The sequence below is a fragment of the Stigmatopora nigra genome, chromosome 6 (assembly GCF_051989575.1).
Source record: "Stigmatopora nigra isolate UIUO_SnigA chromosome 6, RoL_Snig_1.1, whole genome shotgun sequence".
Lineage (NCBI taxonomy): Eukaryota > Metazoa > Chordata > Actinopteri > Syngnathiformes > Syngnathidae > Stigmatopora > Stigmatopora nigra.
This window is the reverse complement of record NC_135513.1, coordinates 12,009,902-12,036,289: the sequence shown is the minus strand read 5'-3', so window position 1 is coordinate 12,036,289 and position 26,388 is coordinate 12,009,902. Positions and strand designations below refer to the sequence as shown.

The 26,388-nt window shown below is 38.8% G+C and overlaps 4 protein-coding genes across 8 annotated transcripts; 2 read left to right on the top strand and 2 right to left on the bottom strand.

The window, feature by feature from the left end:
• Positions 1-656: 656 nt before the first annotated feature.
• mrpl4 (mitochondrial ribosomal protein L4) lies at positions 657-7,247 on the top strand. Its single transcript, XM_077719103.1, has 9 exons — positions 657-851; positions 1,466-1,547; positions 1,625-1,796; positions 1,878-1,929; positions 2,423-2,540; positions 2,614-2,720; positions 6,699-6,808; positions 6,895-6,968; positions 7,034-7,247. The coding sequence occupies exons 1-9, from the start codon at positions 801-803 to the stop codon at positions 7,180-7,182; spliced, it is 915 nt and encodes a 304-aa protein (XP_077575229.1). The 5' UTR covers positions 657-800; the 3' UTR covers positions 7,183-7,247.
• On the bottom strand, positions 7,210-16,256 carry hyls1 (HYLS1 centriolar and ciliogenesis associated). Of its 4 annotated transcripts, XM_077719099.1 has the most exons (21): positions 16,004-16,256; positions 14,549-14,801; positions 13,785-13,908; positions 13,270-13,371; positions 13,116-13,183; positions 12,884-13,002; positions 12,733-12,788; positions 12,159-12,260; positions 11,987-12,057; positions 11,785-11,903; positions 11,594-11,649; positions 11,048-11,149; positions 10,861-10,928; positions 10,631-10,755; positions 10,485-10,540; positions 8,527-8,657; positions 8,406-8,451; positions 8,236-8,290; positions 8,060-8,141; positions 7,958-7,984; positions 7,210-7,765 (listed from the first exon to the last, which is right to left on the bottom strand). In XM_077719099.1, the coding sequence occupies exons 3-21, from the start codon at positions 13,882-13,884 to the stop codon at positions 7,631-7,633; spliced, it is 1,620 nt and encodes a 539-aa protein (XP_077575225.1). In that variant the 5' UTR covers positions 13,885-13,908; positions 14,549-14,801; positions 16,004-16,256; the 3' UTR covers positions 7,210-7,630. The 4 variants fall into 4 exon arrangements, with proteins under 4 accessions (XP_077575225.1, XP_077575227.1, XP_077575224.1 ...); XM_077719101.1 differs by lacking the exon at positions 14,549-14,801; XM_077719098.1 differs by lacking the exons at positions 14,549-14,801; positions 16,004-16,256 and adding an exon at positions 13,986-14,311.
• On the top strand, positions 15,153-24,197 carry col9a1a (collagen, type IX, alpha 1a). Its single transcript, XM_077718526.1, has 32 exons — positions 15,153-15,303; positions 16,133-16,207; positions 16,864-16,902; positions 17,062-17,124; positions 18,358-18,411; positions 18,525-18,560; positions 18,651-18,674; positions 18,757-18,810; positions 18,885-18,938; positions 19,018-19,050; positions 19,421-19,477; positions 19,554-19,607; positions 19,715-19,768; positions 19,952-20,005; positions 20,074-20,127; positions 20,508-20,561; positions 20,642-20,695; positions 20,774-20,827; positions 20,907-20,960; positions 21,068-21,112; positions 21,195-21,248; positions 21,316-21,369; positions 21,452-21,505; positions 21,591-21,662; positions 21,967-22,002; positions 22,079-22,123; positions 22,200-22,232; positions 22,364-22,510; positions 23,183-23,237; positions 23,307-23,495; positions 23,615-23,692; positions 23,816-24,197. The coding sequence occupies exons 1-32, from the start codon at positions 15,238-15,240 to the stop codon at positions 24,022-24,024; spliced, it is 2,058 nt and encodes a 685-aa protein (XP_077574652.1). The 5' UTR covers positions 15,153-15,237; the 3' UTR covers positions 24,025-24,197.
• Positions 24,198-24,363: 166 nt separating this feature from the next.
• ptp4a1 (protein tyrosine phosphatase 4A1) lies at positions 24,364-26,234 on the bottom strand. Of its 2 annotated transcripts, none has more exons than XM_077719506.1 (5): positions 26,092-26,234; positions 25,908-26,000; positions 25,316-25,446; positions 25,165-25,239; positions 24,364-25,067 (listed from the first exon to the last, which is right to left on the bottom strand). In XM_077719506.1, exons 1-5 carry the CDS (start codon positions 26,194-26,196, stop codon positions 24,809-24,811), a joined length of 663 nt encoding a protein of 220 aa, XP_077575632.1. In that variant the 5' UTR covers positions 26,197-26,234; the 3' UTR covers positions 24,364-24,808. The 2 variants fall into 2 exon arrangements, with proteins under 2 accessions (XP_077575632.1, XP_077575631.1); XM_077719505.1 differs by having other exon boundaries at positions 24,807-25,071.
• Positions 26,235-26,388: the final 154 nt, after the last annotated feature.

The window sequence follows — 26,388 nt, the reverse complement described above, 5'->3', positions numbered from 1 at the left end:
GTTGAAATATGAAGGCTTTATAAAATAGGTTTAGCAAAGCAATCTTGTTTGGAAATCAAATTTTGCTCCCAGTTTGTCATGTACCTCAATAATAACTCTTGTGAATAGATGTGATGAGTGTAAGTATTTAAGTATTTGTATGTCTCTATATGTTAGCCTGTATGATATATTGTGCTTCATCAATGCAATTTCAATATAAAGAAGGATGCTAAATTGTACCAGTCAAAACAAATAGCTATTTTTTTGGTGATCTATAAAGACAACAACATATTTTTCTGTATTTTTTTGTACCATTGGCAGTGATAGATGTCCAAGTTCATTGTCCGATGGATGTCTATCCCGGTTAATTGCAGCCAATGACTTCCATAGATAGATTAATGGTATGACATGTAATTATTGTGATGCACTTTGTGACTGTTGTCTCTTTAATAAAGCTAATTTACAGTTTTTTATTTTTTTATTTTCTTAAAATAGCCTTATTATACTTGGTCATTTAAAAAAAAAAGTGTTACAATGGGGTTATGGATTTTTTTGACGAATAAAACTCTTGAATGAATGCAAAGACTTAATATCAGGACTTCCAGAAAGTTTGTCCACTAGAGGCGCAATTTAACGAAGCAAATACTTTTTTTTTCTCTTCACGAGCTCTCGTGAGACTTCATTGACGTCATACTCCTGCGACAATAACGCACAGGAACGACCAGGCACGACCTCGCCGTGGCTTTAACAAGCGAGGCAGCTAGTCACCGAATTTCGTTCAGATCGCTGTATAATATGAATTAAAACGCACACAAAAAAAGATGTTTTTACGTTTTTCTCTGCAGCTGTGCGGAAGAAGCTCTGCGAAACGAGTGAGTACGGATCTCATCATTGATAGCAACCATGGTGTCGCGTCTGTGGCCAATGTGCCCTGCATATACTTATATAGTTTCATTTTAGGGGTGATTCGCCAACTACAGTCGAATTCGGTCCTATTTTTCTTAAAGTCCAACATTTTATTGTAATCAGGAGTTGTGGTCAAATTATCATTTATACACAGTGACTAGATTTGCATTTTTTTCTCTTCAGGGGAAGAGATATTGTATTTATTTGAATCGTTGTATTTTTCAATATTAATATTTTTGAAGTAATGCAGTCTAATGCCTCATTTACCTCTTTCTATGCACAATATTTAGTTTTTTTTTCTTCCCTTAAATCTTTTTAAATACAATCAGAGCTTTCAATTGACTGATAGATACGAGAGAAATGTGAATTTATTGTTTATTCATTAAAAAATATGTAACAAATAATACGAATTGTAAAACATAATTTTCAAAAGCCCTATTTTGCACAATGTTTCGGTTATTTCTGGTCTTCAAAAGTCATGTACGGTCTTGGAAAAAAAATCTGGAACTATCTTGTTGTACAAATTGTAAAACATTCGTTTCTAACTGGTTTATTTTGGAAATCTTGTCTGTGTGTATAGTTTGCATCGTCATTGGCTGGCGAAAATGCTCTTCCACCTAACCTGTTACTACCCGCCAATCTACAAGGTGCACCCAAAACAAGTGAGTATACTCCTAACTTGTATAAAATACTCCAAGCGAATGGATGCATAACCTTTCCAAATTTTGACCCCACTCAGAGCGCCCGCCTCCCCCGCTGGACTCCCCCCTGCCGCTCCTGAGGTCTTGCGATGCCGACATTCCGGCCCACAGGAGCGCCGTACGGCTGTGGGTGGACGCCCTGCAGGGACAAAGCGACGACCCGTTGGGCGTAGCTGAGTTGCACCCCGACGTCTTCGCCGTCCCACCCAGGTTAGCTTCGGCTAGCAGCCAATGCTAAAGTGGCAAAATGGGAACTGGAGATTTGATGTGCATATTTGTGTTCCGGTTAAGGTTGGACATTCTGCACAGTGTTGAAGTATGGCAAAGAAACTTCAAACGTATCGTAAGTACAACTCTGTTGATATATTGACGTTTACTAGATTGAGTATCGGCCGATATAATGTATTGGCCCGATTATTAGACTCAAGTTTGTGGAAAAAAAGACCTTTTGAATTGAATTGAATGCCTTTATTGTCATTATTCAAGTATAATTTATTGATTTAAAGCTTTCATCACATAGTTCACAAATAACACAAATAAACAATCAGACATAAATAATCAATTTCCAGGATGAGTTCTATTGTTTTGAAGATTTTGAGACTCTAGAATCAAAAGAGATAATCAATATATGGTAATGATAACCACCACAATTCATTTTTTTATTCAAAAAATAATGACAGTACATCTGAAACAAATAGCATTGTCAGTGGTTAGAATGTCAGGACCCTGAATTTATGATGGCACCTACTTTTTCAGTCTTAAAAGTGGCGTTTTATTTTCACCTGACTGTGCTCCTTCTTTCCTTTTACATCAAATGCATTTTTTCCCGTTTTCAGAGTCACGCCAACACCAAGGTGAGGTCCGAGGTACGCGGCGGCGGGCGCAAACCGTGGAAGCAGAAGGGAGGGGGCCGCGCTCGCCACAGCAGCATCCGCTCACCCCTATGGAGAGGAGGTATGGCCACGTTTTTGCTTCCGTCTCCCACATTTTTGAGTGTGCCTTTTGACATGGTGCGTGATGTTATCAGGGGGCGTGTCCCACGGGCCCAGGGGCCCCACCAGTTACTACTACATGCTGCCCATGAAGGTGCGGGTCCTCGGGCTTAAAGTGGCTCTCAGCTCCAAGTTGGCCCAGGTAGGTTTTTTAAAAAACAACTTAGTATAGTGAGGCTTTTTTTCCCTAAGAAATGACATAGTATAGTAAGGTTTTTTTTTTCTTTAAAAATGACATCGTATGGTAAGGCTATTTTCTTTAAAAAAACGACATAGTATAGTAAGGCATTTTTCTCTCAAAAAAAGACATAGTATGGTAAGGCATTTTTCTCTGTAAAAACGACATAGTATAGTAAGGCTATTTTTCTCTCTAAAAACGACATAGTATAGTAAGGCTATTTTCTCTCTAAAAACGACATAGTATAGTAAAGCTATTTTCACTCTAAAAACAACATAGTATAGTAAGGCTATTTTCTCTCTAAAAACGACATAGTATAATAAGGCATTTTTCTCTCTAAAAACGACATAGTATAGTAAGGCATTTTTCTCTCAAAAAACGACATAGTATAGTAAGGCATTTTTCTCTCAAAAAACGACATAGTATAGTAAGGCATTTTTCTCTCAAAAAACGACATAGGCATTTTTCTCTCAAAAAACGACATAGTATAGTAAGGCATTTTTCTCTCAAAAAACGACATAGTATAGTAAGGCATTTTTCTCTCAAAAAACGACATAGTATAGTAAGGCATTTTTCTCTCAAAAAACGACACAGTATAGTAAGGCATTTTTCTCTCAAAAAACGACATAGTATAGTAAGGCATTTTTCTCTCAAAAAACGACATAGTATAGTAAGGCTTTTTTCTTCAAAAAAAACGACATAGTATAGTAAGGCTTTTTTCTTCAAAAAAACGACATAGTATAGTAAGGCTTTTTTCTCAAAAAACGACATAGTATAGTAAGGAATTTTTCTCTCAAAAAACGACATAGTATAGTAAGGCATTTTTCTCTCAAAAAACGACATAGTATAGTAAGGCATTTTTCTCTCAAAAAACGACATAGTATAGTAAGGCATTTTTCTCTCAAAAAACGACATAGTATAGTAAGGCATTTTTCTCTCAAAAAACGACATAATATAGTAAGGCATTTTTCTCTCAAAAAACGACATAGTATAGTAAGGCATTTTTCTCTCAAAAAACGACATAGTATAGTAAGGCATTTTTCTCTCTAAAAACGACATAGTATAGTAAGGCATTTTTCTCTCAAAAAACGACATAGTATAGTAAGGCATTTTTCTCTCAAAAAACGACATAGGCATTTTTCTCTCAAAAAACGACATAGTATAGTAAGGCATTTTTCTCTCAAAAAACGACATAGTATAGTAAGGCATTTTTCTCTCAAAAAACGACATAGTATAGTAAGGCATTTTTCTCTCAAAAAACGACATAGTATAGTAAGGCATTTTTCTCTCTAAAAACGACATAGTATAGTAAGGCATTTTTCTCTCTAAAAACGACATAGTATAGTAATGCCTTACTATACTATGTCGTTTTTTTGAGAGAAAAATGCCTTACTATACTATGTCGTTTTTTGAGAGAAAAATGCCTTACTATACTATGTCGTTTTTTGAGAGAAAAATGCCTTATTATACTGTCGTTTTTTGAGAGAAAAATGCCTTACTATACTATGTCGTTTTTTGAGAGAAAAATGCCTTACTATACTATGTCGTTTTTTTGAGAGAAAAATGCCTTACTATACTATGTCGTTTTGAGAGAAAAATGCCTTACTATACTATGTCGTTTTTTGAGAGAAAAATGCCTTACTATACTATGTCGTTTTTTGAGAGAAAAATGCCTTACTATACTATGTCGTTTTTTGAGAGAAAAATGCCTTACTATACTATGTCGTTTTTTGAGAGAAAAATGCCTTACTATACTATGTCGTTTTTTGAGAGAAAAATGCCTTACTATACTATGTCGTTTTTTGAGAGAAAAATGTCTTACTATACTATGTCGTTTTTTGATAGAAAAATGCCTTACTATACTATGTCGTTTTTTGAGAGAAAAATGCCTTACTATACTATGTCGTTTTTTGAGAGAAAAATGCCTATGTCGTTTTTTGAGAGAAAAATGCCTTACTATACTATGTCGTTTTTTGAGAGAAAAATGCCTTACTATACTATGTCGTTTTTTGAGAGAAAAATGCCTTACTATACTATGTCGTTTTTTTGAGAGAAAAATGCCTTACTATACTATGTCGTTTTTTGAGAGAAAAATGCCTTACTATACTATGTCGTTTTTTGAGAGAAAAATGCCTTACTATACTATGTCGTTTTTTGAGAGAAAAATGCCTTACTATACTATGTCGTTTTTTGAGAGAAAAATGCCTTACTATACTGTCGTTTATTGAGAGAAAAATGCCTTACTATACTATGTCGTTTTTTGAGAGAAAAATGGCTTACTATACTATGTCGTTTTTTGATAGAAAAATGCCTTACTATACTATGTCGTTTTTTGAGAGAAAAATGCCTTACTATACTATGTTGTTTTTTGAGAGAAAAATGCCTATGTCGTTTTTTGAGAGAAAAATGCCTTACTATACTATGTCGTTTTTTGAGAGAAAAATGCCTTACTATACTATGTCGTTTTTTGAGAGAAAAATGCCTTACTATACTATGTCGTTTTTTGAGAGAAAAATGCCTTACTATACTATGTCGTTTTTTTGAGAGAAAAATGCCTTACTATACTATGTCGTTTTTTGAGAGAAAAATGCCTTACTATACTATTTCGTTTTTTGAGAGAAAAATGCCTTACTATACTATGTCGTTTTTTGAGAGAAAAATGCCTTACTATACTATGTCGTTTTTTGAGAGAAAAATGCCTTACTATACTGTCGTTTTTTGAGAGAAAAATGCCTTACTATACTATGTCGTTTTTTGAGAGAAAAATGGCTTACTATACTATGTCGTTTTTTGATAGAAAAATGCCTTACTATACTATGTCGTTTTTTGAGAGAAAAATGCCTTACTATACTATGTTGTTTTTTGAGAGAAAAATGCCTATGTCGTTTTTTGAGAGAAAAATGCCTTACTATACTATGTCGTTTTTTGAGAGAAAAATGCCTTACTATACTATGTCGTTTTTTGAGAGAAAAATGCCTTACTATACTATGTCGTTTTTTGAGAGAAAAATGCCTTACTATACTATGTCGTTTTTTTGAGAGAAAAATGCCTTACTATACTATGTCGTTTTTTGAGAGAAAAATGCCTTACTATACTATGTCGTTTTTTGAGAGAAAAATGCCTTACTATACTATGTCGTTTTTTGAGAGAAAAATGCCTTACTATACTATGTCGTTTTTTGAGAGAAAAATGCCTTACTATACTATGTCGTTTTTTTGAGAGAAAAATGCCTTACTATACTATGTCGTTTTTTTGAGAGAAAAATGCCTTACTATACTATGTCGTTTTTTGAGAGAAAAATGCCTTACTATACTATGTCGTTTTTTGAGAGAAAAATGCCTTACTATACTATGTCGTTTTTTGAGAGAAAAATGCCTTACTATACTGTCGTTTTTTGAGAGAAAAATGCCTTACTATACTATGTCGTTTTTTGAGAGAAAAATGGCTTACTATACTATGTCGTTTTTTGAGAGAAAAATGCCTTACTATACTATGTCGTTTTTTGAGAGAAAAATGCCTTACTATACTATGTCGTTTTTTGAGAGAAAAATGCCTATGTCGTTTTTTGAGAGAAAAATGCCTTACTATTCTATGTCGTTTTTAGAGAGAAAATGAGAGAAAATTCTTTCTAAAAACGACAGTATAGTAAGGCATTTTTCTCTCCAAAAACGACATAGTATAGTAAGGCTTTTTGTCTTAAAAAAAAACGACATAGTATAGTAAGGCATTTTTCTCTGTAAAAACGACATAGTATAGGAAGGCATTTTTCTCTGTAAAAACGACATAGTATAGTCAGGCATTTTTCTCTGTAAAAACGACATAGTATAGTAAGGCATTTTTCTCTCTAAAAACGACATAGTATAGTAAGGCATTTTTCTCTCTAAAAACGACAGAGTATAGTAATGATCAGACTTGAATGATGGTGGTGGTCTGTCTTTTTAGGGCTTACTACACATTGTTGACTCGCTGGACATTCCGAGTCCGGACCCGCAAGATTTGCTGGATGCCATCCAGCTCAAAAAATGGGAGGAGTCGTTGCTCGTGGTCGATGTGTGAGTCATTTATTCGAATATATATTTTCTGTTAGCTTTATTTATCTTCTCTCAATTGGACATGTTCTTGGGTCCTTGTTGCACAGAGGAGACAACTTTGCCGACAACATCCTGCAGGCCACGGCTACCCTCAAGACCGTCAACCTCATCCCGGCTCTCGGTGCGTTTTCTCGCCGTCTTTGGAGCGTCAAAGGTAAGCAGTGGATTTACTTGTTGCCTGCGCAGGTCTCAACGTGCACAGCATGTTGAAACACGAAGGCTTGGTCCTCACGCTGGAGACGTTGCGCTTCCTGGAGGAGAAATTGCTTTGGCAGGACCAACGATATACAGCGCTTTACCCCTTTAAATTGCCCTACTCAGACTTACATTGTTAATCAATCACTTTTAACTGTATGCATATATCATGTTCATTAAATAATAAAATTTTATTTGTGACAAGCTCAAGCCTCAAAACAGATTTGTGGGCCTGTTGCTTTTGGCGTTGTGGAGGGAAAAAAAGGTAAATGAAGGTGCTCAAGTCCAAATTTGTGTTGTTACTGTCCCTGTTTGGCACTTGAAAAATAACCATTTCCTTGTTAAGAACAAAAACAAACAAAACTATTAAAAGGCCTCACATTGATACTTGGGTATAATTAGGACTATTTCCTAACCCCATGGCTCCAACGCCCTAAAAAAAATTAATGTGTGACAAAGAGCTCTGACTATCAATTTTGGAACTTGTAAGGCTGGGTCTATGTTCTTGCCTCCTTCTATGTACTTGTTGCCTTTTCTTATGGAGCTCCTTGTTGCCACAAAAAGTGCTGTTTGCTTAAAAAAAGTTCCTCAAAAGCGGTACGAGAACCCATGCGGCTGATCCGGATGCGCCATCTGGTTGCGGATTTGCCAGCGAAGAGCCGACCGCTTCTTTTCCGTTGGAACCACGTAGCTGTTGGCCACGTAAGTCCTGCGAGCCTTGGGCTGCAACACAAAAAGTCATTATATTCCTTAGGTTATCAAACTTCAGTCCACAATTTTATCGGTGTGTTCAATTAGCTTAATAGGTTAATTTTATTAGTCATTTATTCCATCTCTACTCCTAATCTCCAGTGTGGAAAAACACTGTTTAAATGCATCTTTACAATGTGAAAGGTATAATTTGCTTTTACTCACAGCTATTGGCTGATATGCAAGTCGCTCCTGCAAAAAAAAAAAAAAAAATTGGACACTTACTTTAAAAAGAGATATAAAAAATATTCAAATAAGATAACAAACCCTGATTTCCCAGCGGAGTTCCCGGTGGTCTCGCTCTCCGGGGAGCTTGAATTCGTCCCACAGCTGCTTGTACTGGAAATACCTGTCAAGTGACAAAATTTGATGATCCTTTCTTTGGAAAATGCTACTTATACTCCAGGAAATATGGTAATCTACAAGGAATTCAAAAGGCTAACCTGGTTACCGGGTCCATTTTCTTGATGTTCCTCTGCGTCATGATGGGACGAATGACTGAAATTACAACAGGTGACAAGTATGAATGAATGACAAGATTTGGGAGAAGCTGGATATCTTTTCAGATTCACCATTTGCTTATTTTTCCAACTTGCACTAATGGTAGACTTACAGGATTTGGGTTTGGTCCGTAAGTCGCTCTCGCTTCCCGATCGTGTCTGGAACCAAACAGAAGCATCTTTTAATTCATTGTGAAAGCACACTTATGTATTTATTTATTTTCTGTAACGTACAGAGCGTGTGCTGCCAGATCCAAAGCTGCTGAGGGAGATCCCCACCATATCGTTGCCCAGGCTGGATTTGTCATTTTCTGAGTCGTGTATGTTAAGCCCAGAAAGGCTATATTGCAGCAAACTGGAGCAATCTGCAAAACAGAAAAAAAATGCATATCAATGTTTTTACGGAGAGAGCAGCACAAAAAAATAATGTCTAATAAAAAGTGGGAGAAATGTACATCAGTAAAAACAAAGTCCAACCTGGATTTGGTTGGCAATCATTTTGTGAATTCATTAAAGTTTGTGCAAGTTTTTGTTGTTGGCTTATTGGTTATTTAATAGATTATTCAACATTACAATAAAATATTATTTGTTCAGTTATTTGTATTTATTTCTTTTTGATTAAGGGGCTTACAGCACGAATAGGGAGAGAAAATTCTTTTCTTAAACACTTTTTATGAGGGTTAAACTTCCTATTTAGTGTAATTGCTCAGGCCTAATTGGTTGCTCATCAAAGACAACTCAAAGAAACCTATGATGACTTCAATGTACCCTGTTGTGTGGTAATCCCCAATGCCTCAACACTGACAAAGTTTTCCTCCGAGGTGATCTTTTTGCTGGACTCTTCCTTTGAGTCGTGACTTCCAAAGACTTTGTCACAGTTCTTGGTGTGTTCCTCTCCATCCACCAGAAGACCGCTCCCCAATTCAACCTTGTCCAGGAGGAACGTTTCATCCCCGACATGTCCAAGTCCCTCATGGTCTCGTGAGGTTTCTGAATTAAGATCAGGAATTACTTCATTCTTCTGTCTGTCTTCATTGGGGACATTTTCACTGTGGGTGTCAAAATGGATCTCATTGGGATGGTACACTATAATTTCCATATCTTCACAATCATTTTTATGACGATGATGCTCATGAGAAAGGGTCTCTGGCATCTCACTATCATTCTTGTTGTCATTGTGGAGATCCTCAGTTTTTTCCTCATCTTCACTTCTGATGTTATGGTCACATTCTTCTGGTTTTGGCCATAATTTCTCATATACATCTTCACTCGTGCTATTAGAAATGTGATCCACGTGAATCCGCTGGTTCTCCGGTTCCTTCTGGTCTCCGTGAGAGACATTGTCCCTTTCGTCGTCTTCCGACCCATGTGTGGAATCATCGTAAAAGCTGTCCCGTGATCCAGCGCCCTCTTTATCGTACCTCCTCTGGGAACCTTCGGCGCAACTGTCCTGCTCTTCTCCCACGTGTTGGTCTTCAGGTCTGAGGGTGCCGTAACCGGACGTCACCACGGAGGTGTCTTCACTACGGGCGTCTTCTTCCTCATTACCATTTTTTTCAGAGTGGAAGACGGAACCGTCATCTTCGGTCCCGGTGTCTTCGCCGCTAGCGTCTTCTCCGGTTTGGACGTTTGGACTGTCAAATCCGTCAATCCGGGCCTCTTCCTCGCTGGACCATAAGGAGGAACTGAAGGAGCTTTCGTCCTGGTCTTGGCACATTTGGTACATGTTGGTCTCTTACCTTGAGTAAGAGACTGGTGAACCTTGTTCGAGCTCTTAAGAGCACCTAAGCTGATTAGCTGAGCAGATTGATGGCATGGGCGATTATGTCGCCGTCTGTTGGAGGCTATTGGTACTGCATGTATATTACCAATCTAACGCAGTGCTCAAGTTACATTATAAAACAATAAAAAATACAAAAATATACTCTAGTGTGAATGTCAAATATATACTTCTGTTCATATATTAGCCACTTGATTATTCCATCTAATACTTAATACTGCCCTATAAAAAGCCCCAATGTGCTTATTTTATTGTTAGTGACTCCTTTAATTATCCAAGCTTTAAAAATAATTTTGAGTTTATTGTAATAGTAAAAATGTAATTTTGACGCAAGTCGTCTTTGTGGTTCACGTCACAATTTGGTGTGTGCAGTGACGTCAAATGGTAAATGCAAAATAAATAGGAAGCTTACCAGAATCAGGCCTGTAGTAGGATTCTTCGCACACTACCGACTGTCCGTCTACCTTCCTGATTATAAACAAGAAAGATACATTCAGATGCACATAGATACATAAAATATTTTTAAAAAATCAATTTTCTTGCATAGTCATCCCAAACCTTAAGACTTTTCTCGTGATGAGTCGTCCGCCCTGGGTGTCGGGCAACAATATGGGAGGTGCTTCGCCGGCTTCGAGGAGGCGCTGTTGCATGCGTCCATCTTTTTGGACATTTGGACTCAGAACCTGCCGAAATTGAATGAATACACAAATTAAACCTGCTATTAATCCAAATAAGCAAAAGTACACGATAAACATGATTAAAGATGAAGTGGTGGATCTTTGTCTTACTTGTGTGTTCCGTCCATTGTCGTGTGGAGAAAAGCTCCCGTGAGATATGTGGAGGTCACGTGGGCTAACTGGAAGATAAAGCCACACAAAGACATAGCTGAATAAAGTTTTCCAATCCAATATGCACATCAAGCTAGTCCGTGCAAAGACTAAACAACGACACTCGAATGCAGACATGCGCTCATACCTATCTCCGTGGTGAAGGCAGGTGGTCTGGGTTTGAATTTGGTGTCAGCAGAAGGAATGGTTGAGCCAGGCAAGCCGCTATTTTGAGTCAAGATTTCTCGATCTGAAAAAAAAATTCACATGGGTTGGACTGAGTTAGGGTATGTGGCCATTTTAGATATTATATTCAGATTATATATATGTATTTTTTAAATTGGATTAAAAGAACTGGATCAAAAGCCCTAAATATTCAGTTTTATTTCATTTGAAAAGGAAACCAATTTTTTCTTTAATTATGTTCCATATCACAGTGGAAAATAGAAAATATTTTTACGTATTTATTTTTAGATCTACTTTCTCGGGCCCGAAAAAAAATATGTGGCGGACCAAATTTGGCCCCCGGGCCGCCGCTTTGACACCAGTGCCCAAAAGATTAGCTTGCCTGATTAAGAATGGTATATATTGTAATACTTTGCTGACAATTATATTTTTAGTTGCCACTGGCATTGGTGAACCCATAGAATGTATGTATTGGACAAAAAATATGAAAAAAAAGGGGAAAAGTTACCAGAGTCTTGCCTGTAGTAGGATTCATCGCAGACTACCGACTGTCCATCGATCTTTCTGTTTGTCGACAAGAGAGAGAAAAAATATACATTAAAAAAAAACAGGTTTTCAGTTTTTAATTTTTCACGGTTAAAAAAAAAAAAACTAAAAATGAAAAGCCGTGAAAAACGGGGGGTATACTATATTACAAACCTAGAGACTTTTCTGGTAATGTACTGTCCGCCTCGAGTGTCGGGCACCAACGTGTAGGGTGCCTCGCTGCTCCTGTGCTGCTGCGGGCGGCCATCGTTTTGGGCACTTGGAATCAGAACCTACCAAAGATCAATATACAAACAGGTTATCACTATAAGAGATGAAAAAAATGTGCAAAATTGGCTTTTGGCAGGTTTCTTACTTGTGTGTTATGGATCTGGTCAAGGGGAGAAAAGCTTGTGGGGGGAGATGTGTCAAGGTCACGTGGGCTAACTAGAAGACACAGCCACACTTAGACATTGCTGAATATGCACATCAAGCTAGTCCGCGCAAAGATTACACAACTACACTTGAATGCAGACGTGCACTCATACCTATTTCCTTGGTGAAGGCGGGTGGTCTGGGTTTGAACTTGGGGTCAGCAGAAGAAGTGGTTGAGCCAGGGAAGCCGCTATTTTGAGTCAAGATTTCTCGATCTGACAAAAGAATTGACATGGGTTGGACTGGTACTAGCAGAGTTCATTTGGTGGTGGATTATATTTTTTAAAACTGGATTAATAGAATTGGATCAAAAGCCCTATATATTCAGTTGTTTTTTTATTTGAGCTTTAAGGGAAACCACTTTTAATCATGTTTTTCATTTCAAAAGGAAACCACATTTTTTCATTAATTATGTTACATATCAAAGTGGAAAACTGAAAATATTTTTATATATTTATTTTTAGAATTGCTTTTTTGGGCCCGAAAAAAATGATGCAGCGGACCAAATTTGGCCCCCGGGCCGCCACTTTGAAACCCGTGCCTTAAAGATTAGCTTGCCTGATTAAAAATGATGTACATTGTAATAACTTGCTGTCAATTATATGTTTAGTGGCCACTGGCATTTGTGAAACCCTGAGAATGTATGTATTGTGGACAGAAAAATGAGAAAATGATTGGAAAAATTACCGGAGTCTTGCTTGTAGTAGGATTCATCGCAGACTACCGACTGTCCATTAATCTTCCTGCGCGTCGACAAGAGAAAGAACAAATATACATTAAAAAAAATCCATGTTTAAATTAAAATCCATGAAAAACAGGGGGGATACTGTATACAAACCTAGAGACTATTCTGGTAATGTACTGTCCGCCTCGAGTGTCGGGCACCAATGTGTAGGGTGCCTCACTGCTCCTGTGCTGCTGCGGGCGGCCATCTTTTTGAGCACTTGGAATCAGAACCTGCCAAAGATTAATATACAAACAAATGCCATAAGAAAATGTCATCACTATAAATGAGGAAGATTAATTATTAAACATTGATCAGAGATGAAAAAGGTGCAAAATGGGCTTACTTGTGTGTTATGGTTGTCGCCAAGGGGAGAAAAGCTCCCGGGAGATGTGTCAAGGTCACGTGGGCTAACTAGAAGACACAGACACAGAAAAATGTCCACATATACACAGATTACACACATCTGATCACTTACACAAGCAGACGAGCACACACACCTATTTCCCTGGTGAAGGCGGGTGGTCCGGGTCTCAAGTTGGCATTAACCGAACTCGTCGGCGGACTGGGCAAGCTGCCATTTTGAATCAATTCTTCCAAATCTGTGAACACAATTGACATGTGTTGGATGGATTAAAGCACAAAAATGATTTTCTAAAGAGGGGTTCTGAATTTGCTGGCAAATTTTCAATTTTCCAAATTTTTTGAGGGGTAGAATTAAATTTTCTAAGGCATCCGCCCATTCTGTAGCACTCCACCATAATTCTTAAAATCCTTTGTGGCTTGATGGTGTTGCTTTGAGAGGAAATCACCTAACTTATATGAACGTGCAGAGATGCCAAATTGCTGTAATCAGGATTGGGCAGCTTTCGATTCTATTGCAATCATGTTAAAAGAGGAGATCTATAGAAAGGAAAGGAAAATCATCTCACTCTGTCACTCTTAATCATTGCAAAATATATATTCGTGCCTAAAGCTTTTCTGTCAAATGTCAACAGATAAGATGTGATGTCACCTTGCTTGAATTCTTGCAGTCTTTGTTTTGGGAAGTCTGTGTATCCCACTTCTACCAGTTGCTGTCTAATCTCCTCTTCAGAGAAGTCTAGGTTGTCCATAGAATTTTCTAAGTTTTGGAGATTCTGGGGGAAATAAACAACTTTTTAGCAGTCTGGATCAAACACAAATTGAAGACACTACTTTGAGAAACAGTACTCACTGAGCTCGTGTTAGAATGGGTTTTTAGACAGTATTTATTACCATCATTAGGGCTAATATGTTCGCCTGTAATGTCCATTGTTTCTTTCGTTATTGCTTTTCACACTTAAACTGAGACTTGAGACCAGACATTTTTCTTTTTTGAGTAACGCATGAATAGAAATTGTGAGCGGTCATAACAATATTGCATTGTCATGACACAATTATGAAGAAAAAAACGCATTCTGGTTTGTTTATAGGCAAAAGGCTCACATTACTGTACAAGAAATGGTATTAAACGTGCTTAACCAAATAACGCCAAAACGCCATCGAAAGTCGAATCATACACGAAACATGTGACGTAAAACAGCATCACTTAATTTTAGTTTATATTTCACAAATTTTGTTTTAGCATAACGTCAACATTATGTGCAGGGGATTATGTCATGAATCGTGTGATAAAAACTCATTAGTATTACAAGTAAATATTAAGTTAGAAAATCGTAACTATGACACCGAACGTCACGTTTAATGTGGACTGCTTTGGCCGTGATGCTAGAAACAGGTGCTGATTATTTTACTTACCCCAGCAGCAGCGCGTCGGTGTTCTTTAATGATGGAGTCGTTAAATACACTTCTATTCTATAATATTTGATGAACCATGGCTTTTAAGTTTATTGTTGTCTTCTTTAGTAGGAAACAAACAAATGTGCACCAAGGAAACGCCACGACCGTTGACGAGTATTTAAAAAAAGACGCCGTTTCTTCTTCTACGCTTAATTATACTTCTTCGGTGGAGCGTTGGTAGTGGTGGGTGAACACGTTGTCATAGCGCCCTCTAGCGGCTAGTTGGAGTCAAAAACAAAGGTCACCAAAGGTGAACACATCAAACTTAATTAATTGGACAAAAATATATATATATATAAAGAAAGAAATATAATACCTACGTAAATAAAAAAGAAATAAATACATGTGCACAATTTAATACACATTGCTACTTTTTAACCTATTTTGAGAATGCTAAGCATATAATGAAAGATCTAGTTAAAAAAAAAAAAGAAAATAAATATAACTATCCACACAGAAGTCAGTGTAATTCAATTCCTCCTCCTTTTCTGGCAAGGTGACTAAACAGGACCTCCCCCAGCATCCGTTTGGGGCGGGAGGCAGAAATGAGGGGCCCGGGTGGGGGTGGTAGTCTAACAGGTGACCCGATAGCGAATAATCTGGGAAAATCCGGGGAAACGGGGGACTCGTGGTGAGGTGGTCAGACCATGGATCTGTCCGGGAGCTGCCGATTGCTCCTTCTCGTGCAAGCGCTTCTCATCGCCTCTGCTCAGGTGAAGCATATTTTCACTTGGATTTACCGGCATTTTTTTCCTTGAAGATATCATTCTCACGATAGAAATATACCAGAGCGGGATAGTCAAAAATGACCTGATTATGCTGTTTAATTTTCTGAGATATGGAGAAAAAAGCGTAAGGCTCTTGGTTATTTTGATCTAAATAATTGCCTATTTGTAATTAAGCAAGGAATTATGGCATTATCTTTATTTGCGGTGAAGCAATGGGTCAAATTGATGGTTATTTTTACTTATATTATTTTATTTTGATGATGAGGAGGCATTTCAGCTTTTGATTTTGTCTGAGGATGTGCTGTAAAAAATGGGGGTTCGAATTAAACAAACTAAATGTGGCTTGGCTAACCATTTTTGATAGTTTCACAGAATAGCTTTTATTTTTACTGAGCGCAAAATCAAGATATGACTCATTTAAAAGAAAATGTTTTCTCATTTTTTAAGACTGTGGCAAGTATTTTTGCGCAATGTAACATAACAATTGTGTCTTTGATTTTGTCTTTGAGGTGGCTGTAAATGTTAGGTAATAAAAACAGTACTAATAACTTTGATTAAGTACTATGTATGTGTTTCCATAGAAAACATCATATACGTACAATACACTTGTGTTCAAATATTTACGTTCATATATATGTATATTCTTAGTATAAAAGTATGAATGTTGCCGCAAAGGTCCACTTACGATCACTAATCCCAGCACGTGGCGTCCGACTGACCTCAGATCAGCCAAACAAAGAGCGTCTGTGTGAGTGATTTTCTAAATGATGAATGTAAAAATATGTCCCTTTTTTCCTTTTTGTTTTTTCTGCAGAGGGGCCCGGTGGGTCCCAGAGGCCCCCCGGGACCACCCGGAATAGCTGGCGTGCCCGGTGTGGATGGCATTGATGTGAGTGGGCCGTCTTATATGAAGTTGATTCTTCTGGAAGGTTCTGCTGAGGAAACACAAGTGCAATACATGCCATTGAAAAGCTGCCTTAAATAGCATCAAAGCCTCTTATACAACCCTATTTTATTATTTTTCATAGGTTTATACATTATATATAAAATGTCAGAATTAAACAATTTAGTGACACAAGTAACTCAAAATAAAATTAATGCATCCTGTTTACTTTGTACATAATAATTCAGTATAATATACCCAAGTCTTACAAATTTGCATATTTTTAACCAGCCTATCAGAAGTCGCCTTTGAGTTTGCCTTTGTTGTTGTGTTTTGTTTCATGGGAGGGGCGACTCAAAAGAAGTGACCCTAAAAATAAACACGGAAGTGACAACTAGATACATTCAATTTTTTACATTATAGAATATGAAAACTTTATTTGTCATTGTAAAAAGTACAGAGAAATTGCAAGACCCTCAAAGTCATGGCAAAATAACACCACTATAAACCAATGGGCTATATACCAATGATGTTAAGTCCAATATACAATAACAAACCAATCAGTCAAAAAAGACCTATAACTAATTATTGATTAAATTAATATTGTTTTCTTAATCAAGCAGTGTTCAAATATATTCAACAAGAGCTTTCTTGTTTTTTAGGGTGAGAGAGGAGTGGACTCAAAAGTGAATGGTGGACCAGTGAGTCTCTACACACACACTTGCACACTCTGTATATGCACACACACACACACACACACACACACACACACACACACACACACACACACACACACACACACACACACACACACACACACACACACAAATATTAATGTTTTTATCTTTTTTTTGTTGTAGGGTTTGCCTGGGGAAAATGGCATCAACGGAATTCCTGGCGTTTCCGGGCTTCCGGGAGCAGACGTAAGTAGAAACTTAACTCAGCTAAGCTAAATTATGAAAAAAAAAATATATATATATATATATATATATATATTAAATAAACTATCCTACACTATTACACACTGTACATATTTTAAAGAAATCCCTGGCTTTCGTTAACTGAAGGGAATAAGCCATAGAAAAGGTCTAACCGTCTCCATCTAAGCTGCACCCCAGTGGTTTCCTGATGGAAACAGGGCTCTTTTTGTGCGGGTCGGCATGGGGGAGATGGGGAGAGATGCGGGGGGATGGAGCAGAATGGCGCTACTGTGTTCCATAAAGATGCGGCTTCGGCTGCAGTGGTTCTGTTAACCGTATGGACTCACTTGGACCCTCTTTGCAATGTAAAACGAGGAAGAGGAGGAGGGGATCCAACGATTTCTTTAAACAAGAAGCCACTCATCATCTTTAAAGCCAATTGGACAAAGCCACCATCTTAACCATCCAATAACCACGCAAAAAAATAAAAATTACTGTACAATATAAAACTATATTGTGATAAATGTGAAAAGGCCAATGATAAGTTTTCAAAGTCTTAAAAACTCTGTGCCATCATCTTGTGGTACAGAGCAGAATTACACAAAAAATAAATAGACTGTACCTAATGTAATGACACAACAGAGACAGCACTGCTACTTGTATTAGGTAGCATAAATATTTTTTTTCTGGATGTCTATTATTTTATCTTCTGTCTGTTCTTACTTTGTCTCAAGCCCCTCATTAAACTTTTTTTGTCCTTTCAAGACACTTGGATTGCCATTTTTTAGACAATTTTAAAAATATATATAGCTAAACCACAAAAACAGTGGTATCGGGGTTGCTATATTTCATTATATACATTATATAAATCTTTAATAAAGATAATCAGGGCTATTTTTCAGGCTGAAAATCTGTCAAGTAAAGTCATCACTCAGGTTGTTGTTGTTCTTGTAGACACTACCTTTGGAGTCGTATCCCTTTATTATCTGTGAGCCGATTGTCTTAAAAACTAGTAGCTATGTAGCATAGGCTAGTATCTACCAATCCTTGGAGCAAGATTTTTTTAATTAATTAATTGCGTTTTACTAGTTAGGAGTTAGCTAGGAGAAGGCACCCTTATCTTGGTTAGGAATTTGAACTTTTTGGTGACTAGCCACTAGCTTATAGGTCACTAGAACTTGACCTAGTCTAGTAATTTGTACTAGAAAACAATGTCAGTAACGTTCTCTTCTACAGGGACCCGTTGGACCACCCGGAGATCGAGGTTTAGCGGGTGTAAAAGGACCCAAGGTGAGTTTATTTGATATAGAATGTGATCAAATTCATCCCGAGAAAAGATTTGTATGTTTCACCAGCTGATTGTTGGAAAATATTTCAGTATATGTCCTTGATCTCGTCCTCAGGGGGTTCCTGGACCACCTGGGCCGGCAGGTGAGCCTGTAAGTACACCCATTGAGGTGTTCAAGGTTATTTGTTTTTGTTTTTTGTGTGATTTTTCGATTAACTCAAGGATGTATGGTCTCTTTTAGGGGGTGGGACCAGACGGGTTGGATGTAAGTATTGTATTGACAATTCATTTTCTGAAAGTTAGTAAAAGGAATTGCATACTGAAAGTTATTTTATTGACACAATCAGGGAATCCCAGGGACTGACGGACTTCCAGGAGAAATGGGCAAAGTTGGCCCCCCTGTGAGTATTACAATGGACACCATCATCTTGCTTAATGAAAAATATGAAAATTAAAATTAAAATGTTCTTTGCAGGGAGCCCGAGGCAAGAAGGGCCAAGTGGGTGGAAGTGGAGCCGTGGGACCTCGGGTATATTCCACTCAGACGCTATCCCAGTCTTGTCTTAGATTTTGGTCATGCTTGACGTACCCCCAATTTTATTTTCCAGGGTCCACCGGGGGTCTATCAAGGCCAAGAACTGGTGAGTTCCTAGAAAACCTTCAAACTGAGCATTTCAGGAGAAAAATGAACCCTAAAATCTTGCTAACTGGTTTCTAAACACATAAATAAGTACTTACACTCTTTATCATGTTCTCAATTGAATATATAATACAAAATATATCAATATTTGGTTAAGATATGAAGTACTGTAGACAAAAATTCAAGAAATTAACTATTTAGTACCAATAAGCGGGCTTCATTCCATTCACATTAACACTGTTTATTTTTTGGGGCTCAGTGTAAAGTTTATTTGGGAATGTTATGATGAATTATTTTTATTTAAAAAACCTGTTAGAGGTTAGCTTGTAGCTAGTTTCTATTTGCCCTAACTTGAAATTGTTGTCTTTTAGTGTCCTAGCGCTTGTCCAGCAGGACTTTCAGGACACGCCGGACTTGCCGGCATGAAAGTATGTTCATTTTATCCCCCTAAAAACATATTTACAAGTTTGTTCTTTGGTTTTAGTGATTGTTTTTTGTGTGCAGGGTCACAAGGGAGTGAGGGGTGAATCCGGAGAGCCCGGTCGACAAGGTCACAAGGTAAAATATCCTCGCACATTTTCCTTAAAATAATATGTTAATAAATAAATATTCATGATTCACCAAATTTGTACAGCGCTTTTCTGAATTTTCTAAGATATTTTCAGGGCGAGGAAGGAGAACAAGGACGGCAAGGAGAAGTTGGATCGCAAGGACTTCCAGTAAGTCATTCAACTGTATCCTCCATTACAAAAACATGCATTGAAGGCTTATTGGACACTTTAAATTGCCCTTAGGTATGTTTTTTTTTTTAGCATGAATGGTTGTTTGTCTCATCGTGCTCTGTGATTGGCTGGCCACCGATTCAGGGTGTCTAGATGCAAATGCTATTTTTCTATCCTCAGGGCCCAGCCGGAGGAAAAGGCTTAGCAGGAATAACCGGCTCCAAAGGTGAAAAGGTAGGATTATCTATTTGTAGTATTCCTGAAGTATTGTTCCCTTTTGTAAACAAGTGGTCTGCAAACAGGGACCCCGAGGAAAGCTTGGTGACTTGGGACCACGGGGCCGCCAGGGACCTCCGGTGAGTTTCAATTTAACACAATATAATATAAGATAATATATTCCATTCTGTATAGTTGGATGACTAAAAAAACGACTCTAAAATGTGAATTAAGGTATTATGAGTATTTTCTGTATAGACTAAACTATACAGTGGTTAGAAATGAGTATATTTTGCAGTTTTTTGTGTAGTTATTGCAATACATTGCAAAAAAGGGGGAATACTGTAAAAATATTTTACAGTATTCCTCCGTTTTTCACGTTTTTTTGCAGTACACACTGAAAAATAGGGCAATACTGAATTGCAATACCTCTATGTTATCAATATACTTCTTTTGAGTTGTTCTCCATGTATGCTGTATTTTTGTCAGAATATCATGTTCATTCCTCAACATTTTTTAGGGGGACCTCGGCCAAAGAGGAGCAATTGGGGAGATTGGACCTGGTGGGGTTCAGGTTAGGCCTTTGTGTTCACTTTTTGAATATTTATCGCCCATTGTTGCAGTCTTTTATTGTTGTTTTTGGCATCTTGGTAGGGGGGTCGAGGTCCTTCCGGAATCAGAGGACCACCAGGACCAAAGGGAGAAGCTGTGAGCATTAGATGCTAACTTAGGATGCTAATGACTGGACATTTTTCACTGGGGTGTGTATAATTGTTGCTGTCACAGGGCCTTGCTGGTCCGGATGGTCGAGAGGGAATCCCAGGGCTTCCTGCCTCCAAGGTGATTCATATTTTGATGTTTTTATCTGACTTTCATACGACTAGACATCTTTATGATGCTTTTGTGTGGGTTTTGTCAGGGTCTTCCTGGCAAGAATGGAGCTCCGGGCGATGCTGGACTGCAAGGCCTTCCCGTAAGACTGATTATTGTTCTTTATTATTATCATTATTATGATTTTAACAAATGTAATTGCAGTTTATTACTTGGTTTGATCACTGTGCCCCCTTTCCCTCACCTTAGGGGGTCCCAGGTTCTTTCGGGCAAAAAGGAGTGAGCGGTCCCAAGGTATCAAAGCAAGATTGGTCACCATAATATGATGTACAGTGATTGGTCAGACCCTAGAAGTTTTTTTCTTCTAATTTTCCAGGGTGTATCGGGAGATCCAGGGGTCTCTGGACTGATGGGGTCTCCGGGAAAACAAGTATGGGAGTCTGGAAAATATTCCAGAAAATATTTCCAGGACTCTGACCCGAGGGATTTGATTTTAGGGCGAGCGTGGTGACCAGGGTGAGGTGGGACCCATCGGAGCTCGAGGAGGACCCGTGAGTGATTTCGTCCATGCAAAACTGAATGAGCAACAGATTATCCGGATAATCCTAAATCGGTCATTCTGATTGGTCACAGGGTGAACGAGGAGAACGAGGACCAGGTGGACCCATGGGAGGGCCTGGAGGACGGGTGAGGCTAATCAAGAAAGACCACCATAATGGGTATTTTTCTACTATGAGAATAAAGTCAGTTGAATTTTGGAAATTTGTGACAGGGAGGCAAAGGTGACGTGGGTCTTCCTGGACTTCCGGGACCAGCTGGTTATCGAGGCGAGAAGGGCGGCAGGGTAAGAAAATGTACATTTTGACACCCAATCTTCATATTTTTAATATTTAAGTCCTTATGTCAATTCGCAAAAGTAATGCAAAACTACATGCATTCATTTTCTGACCATTTTATCCTCACGAGGGTCTCAAGGGGTGCTGGAGCCTAGCCCGGCCAACTACTATGAGCACCAAATGGTCGACTCCCTGAGTGGGTGGCCATCCAATCCCCAAATTTAGCCATTTATTGCTATTATCTGCAATAAATTTCTTTATAAACTGGAAAAAATGGTTAAGAATGCTCAACTTTTGGTTTTTATTTCCCAGGGTGCTGTGGGTCTGGATGGTCCAAAGGGGGATCAGGTGCGTATCCACGTCGCCGCTTTCTTGTTAGATATTTTCGTTTTTAGCATCCTAATAAAGACGGTTTCTAATTTAGGGACCTCCAGGTGCTGAGGGGTCGCTTGGGTATCGAGGAGATCTGGTGAGCTCCTCCCATCTTAATCTCAATTGTTGAACTTGCTTTTATATATATTTATATTACTTATATTTTCTCACAGGGCGATCAAGGCGAACCGGGCGAGAAAGGAGCGGTAGGTTTGCGTAAAGAAAAAACAATCTGAGTTTTTGTTCAAGGTTGTTGTGAAAAAAACATTGTTTTTGAAGACAAAACTATGTATATATGTATATAAAAGTATGTGGATATTTCATAATGTGTTTTCAGACGGGCCCACCGGGAGAGACTGGAAACAAAGGACCCGAAGGTGGGCGTGGCCAGCAGGGGAAGGAGGGCGAGCCGGGCCAATCGGGGCCACGAGGGATGCAGGGTGACATGGGCTTGCCGGGTGTCCCCGGGTCACAGGGAGCTCGGGTGAGATCTTTGTTACCCACACTTTTTATCATTTGTGCTGAAAGGATTTTTGAGGTTTGGGGGGATTTTTTTTTTTTTTATCACAGTTTATCACATTTATTATCACATCTGCCATCAACAAGTGCATTTCTACTACCCAGAAATGATCTAATCATAACAAAATGTCATTATTTATATCCATACATAAAACATCTTAATCAATGTCACTAGAATTTTCACAAATCTGACTTAAATGTTACCTTATTTTTCACGACTTTACTCCTGAATGTGTTGCTTGAGGTCGTCTAGCTTCCATTTAGTCCATAATTTTCTTCTGGTTTGCGAAGTGGACGTATCACAATCACTTTAACAGAGTTAACTTTAGCCTCATGTGCAACTACTGTCAATGCTGTCCGTGATTGGCTGTGCACTTTGATTGCATCATACCCAATGATTGGCTGGCTGGACACCTGCTACTCATTGAATTTCACAATAAAGTTCTGCAGAAAAAAAGTTATATATATATATGCATAAATATATAATGATTTTTTTGGCTTTTTGATATGGTTTGGTCAACACTTAATCTGTTTTAAGCACTTTGCTGAAGCAGTATAATCCATTTATGCTTAAAAAATGATTAAAATGGGTATATACAAGACAAATTCATACTAACCATTGATTGTACTTTTGCAGGGCAAGTCACCAACAGATACGCATATCAAACAAGTCTGCATGAGAGTCATGCAAGGTGGGTTCTCCTCATCTTCATCCTCTCTCATCCTTATTTATCATCACTGTCATTTTTTGGGGGGTACAGAGCAGTTGGCCCAGCTGGCAGCCAGCTTGAGCAGACCCGAATCAGGAATCACTGGACTACCAGGACCCCCTGGGCCACCCGGACCCGCGGGCCCCAGCGGTGACAACGGTTTCCCCGGACATACAGGATCCCGAGGGTTGCCAGGTCTCAAGGGACCGCCTGGGCTGCTTGGTCACAAAGGTCCTAAAGGTGGGACCCCCAAACACACACAATTACTGCAAACGCAATTTTTTTTAGCAAGAAATAAATGGAATAAATGACACAAACAGAAATTATGTACAATTGGAATGTTATTTTCTTATCCATAGGGGACCAAGGTGACAGAGGGGAAAGAGGCCCCACAGCCAGGGGTCTTAAAGGTCACCCAGGTGCTCCTGGTCTGGCAGGTAAATAACTGAAGGCAACATTAAATAAGATGGATAAAAAAGTGGAATTAGAACAAATTCAAGGAGACAATGAGTCACCTGGAAATGCACCAAAAAGCTATAAATATGCTTTTACCTTTACAGGTCAGCCCGGCCGGTCGGCGTTTGGCAATGATGGTCGCGATGGCCCCCGAGGGCCTCGTGGGACCCCCGGAGTTCCTGGCGTCCCCGGTCCACCAGGATCCTCTGGATTGGCAGGATATTGTGAGCCGTCGCAGTGCGTCGTCGCAGCGGCCATGGGGCCAGTAGTAGGGGGCAAAGACTCTGCCATGAAGGGTCCCAGTGACATGTGAGCGAGAAATGCAGCGCCACCTAAAGGCTGTTGGCAGAAAAAAAGAGGCCTTTTATGTTATGCTGTAAATTTAATTTGTCAATACAAGCAATAGTTGTCTTTGGTGCAAAAATGTTTCACTCCTTTTATTTATTCCAGTAACATTCCAGAGAAAATAAAAGACATTTTTGATAATATCTGACATGTTTTCTTCCTCCACGGGGAGCTGCTGCACATTATTTTAGAATTACATTTGTAAAAACCAGTTTTAACCAGATTTCAATCCTTTTTAAGAAATAATTTTTAGTGAAAGTTGTTTTGTGACCTCAAAATTGTGCCTAGCATCAAATAACCAGGCAACTTTTGTCTTTTAGGTGGTAACACTTTAATAGAATTGTCACAAGTCAGTGAACAGGTAGAACTTTTTGCCGCTCAGGTACTAAATCACTCACGTCCATTGATAAGATATAAATAGCCAACTAATCAAATACATCAACTAATCAAGTATCCAAGTGTCAAGTTAGGAACATCAAATAAAAAGGCGTACAAAATAGTCCAGTTTGAAATCATGACAAAAAAAAAAAAAACAATCACATTGTGGCAATTAGTAAACAAATGCATAAAAGGTTCTAGATTTTAACAACGAAAAAAAAAAATGAAAATACAGTCATACGAGAAGCTGGTAAATATAGAAATGAAGCTTCAGGTCCGTGCGCGAGTACACTTTGTCACCACTAGTAGGCGTGACCATCTTTCTGCAACCGTTTGGATTCATCTACGATATGGTGTCTAATTAGAAGGTCCAATTAACTGAATGTTGTACTACTAGAGCGGGACAGGGGGCGCACCTGCGCGCGGCACTGAAGGCAGTTGAAGAAAATGCGGCTTTCCCCCAGATGAGAACGTAATTTCTGGGTTGAGACCAAGGCAACGTGTCGTTTTTTTGTTGTTCTACTGGATGCAGCAGTTGTTGCGATGGCTGTTGGAATCTTTGAAGCGCAGACGCATCTTTGGACGATATTTCTCCAGGTAGAAGAGCTGCTTGCTGTTGAACGCTCCACGACGCTTCCTGAAAAAAGAATGGCCCAAGTTATAGACACACTAAAATTGTAAAAAAAAAATCAGTTTTAGGATGAAATAGGCCAAGTATGACTTGACTTACTGTCGAATGAACTGCACAGCGTCTTCATATTTCATGCCACATTCAATGAGAGCAAGGGCCACCAGGACGGGAGCTCTGCGGGGGGAAAAAGGAGATATTAATTTAAGGTAGTGGGCAGGGGCCGGGACGGAGTGGGGTGGGACACACTCACCTGCCAAGGCCCGCCACGCAGTGGACGGCGATGCAGCAGCCGGGCTCTTCGCGGAACTTGACCTTCAGCAGATTGAGCCAGTCGTCCACAATCTGGTTGGAGGGAGGGGCGCCGTCGTCAAACGGCCAGTCCTGCAAAAAGAAAATCTGGCTCAGGCTTTGCAAGTACACATTGAATTGTGACAGATTTTTTTTTAATTAAAATGATTTTTTCTCTTTGATGTCTCTATTGGATTTTTTAAATTAATGCTTTCTCTTTGATACATAAGAGGGATGACAGGGTCACATGATTGGACGTCTTTCATTGTTGATGGCACTGAAGTAAATATAAAATAAAGCATTGCCGGATTATAAGTCAATAAAATGATTATTTGTAAAAATAGTAAATAAAGAAAGGCCAACATAAATACACAGTTGAAAATGAGAATACACCCTAATATTTAAAAACTATGCAAAAAAAAAGGGAAAAATTAGATAGATTTATATAGAAAATACGCTGCTGCTACATAACATCATATTCATCACAGTAAATAATGGCCATGTCTCTTTGTGCTATTGTGTTTTGGGTGAAGTTGTGGATCATCAGGACTTACCAGCACTTGAATTCCCTCTTTGACCACCAGTGCAGTATCGTATGTGGCCTCGCACACCCTCACTGCTGTGGTCACTCCATACTTCTTCAACTCCTGAAAGCAAGAGCACATGTGAAATTCAAGCTAGATTCACACCATCCTCATGTTAAAAAGCATTAAGACCAGTCAAGGTATCACAACTCACCTCGATGAACTTGTTGAGGGTGGCATTGGTAGGATTGTGAGTGATCAGGAACCTCATATTCTTGTAGGTGATTTCCACCGGTGCGGGTCTGTTCATGCGCGCCATGATGAACCCCCCCAAAATAAGCAAAATGGCTTCTGCACTAGGAGGGAGGGGCGCTAGAGACGCTTAACGTAAAAAGTTTTGGCGTGGAGTGACGAGAATCCTCCGGGCGGCAACGGGAGGGGGCGTCTCTTAAGGGGAGGCGGCGCCTCAGGTAAGGGAAAGAAAGGGAGCGGCGGGTGGGTGCGGCAACCT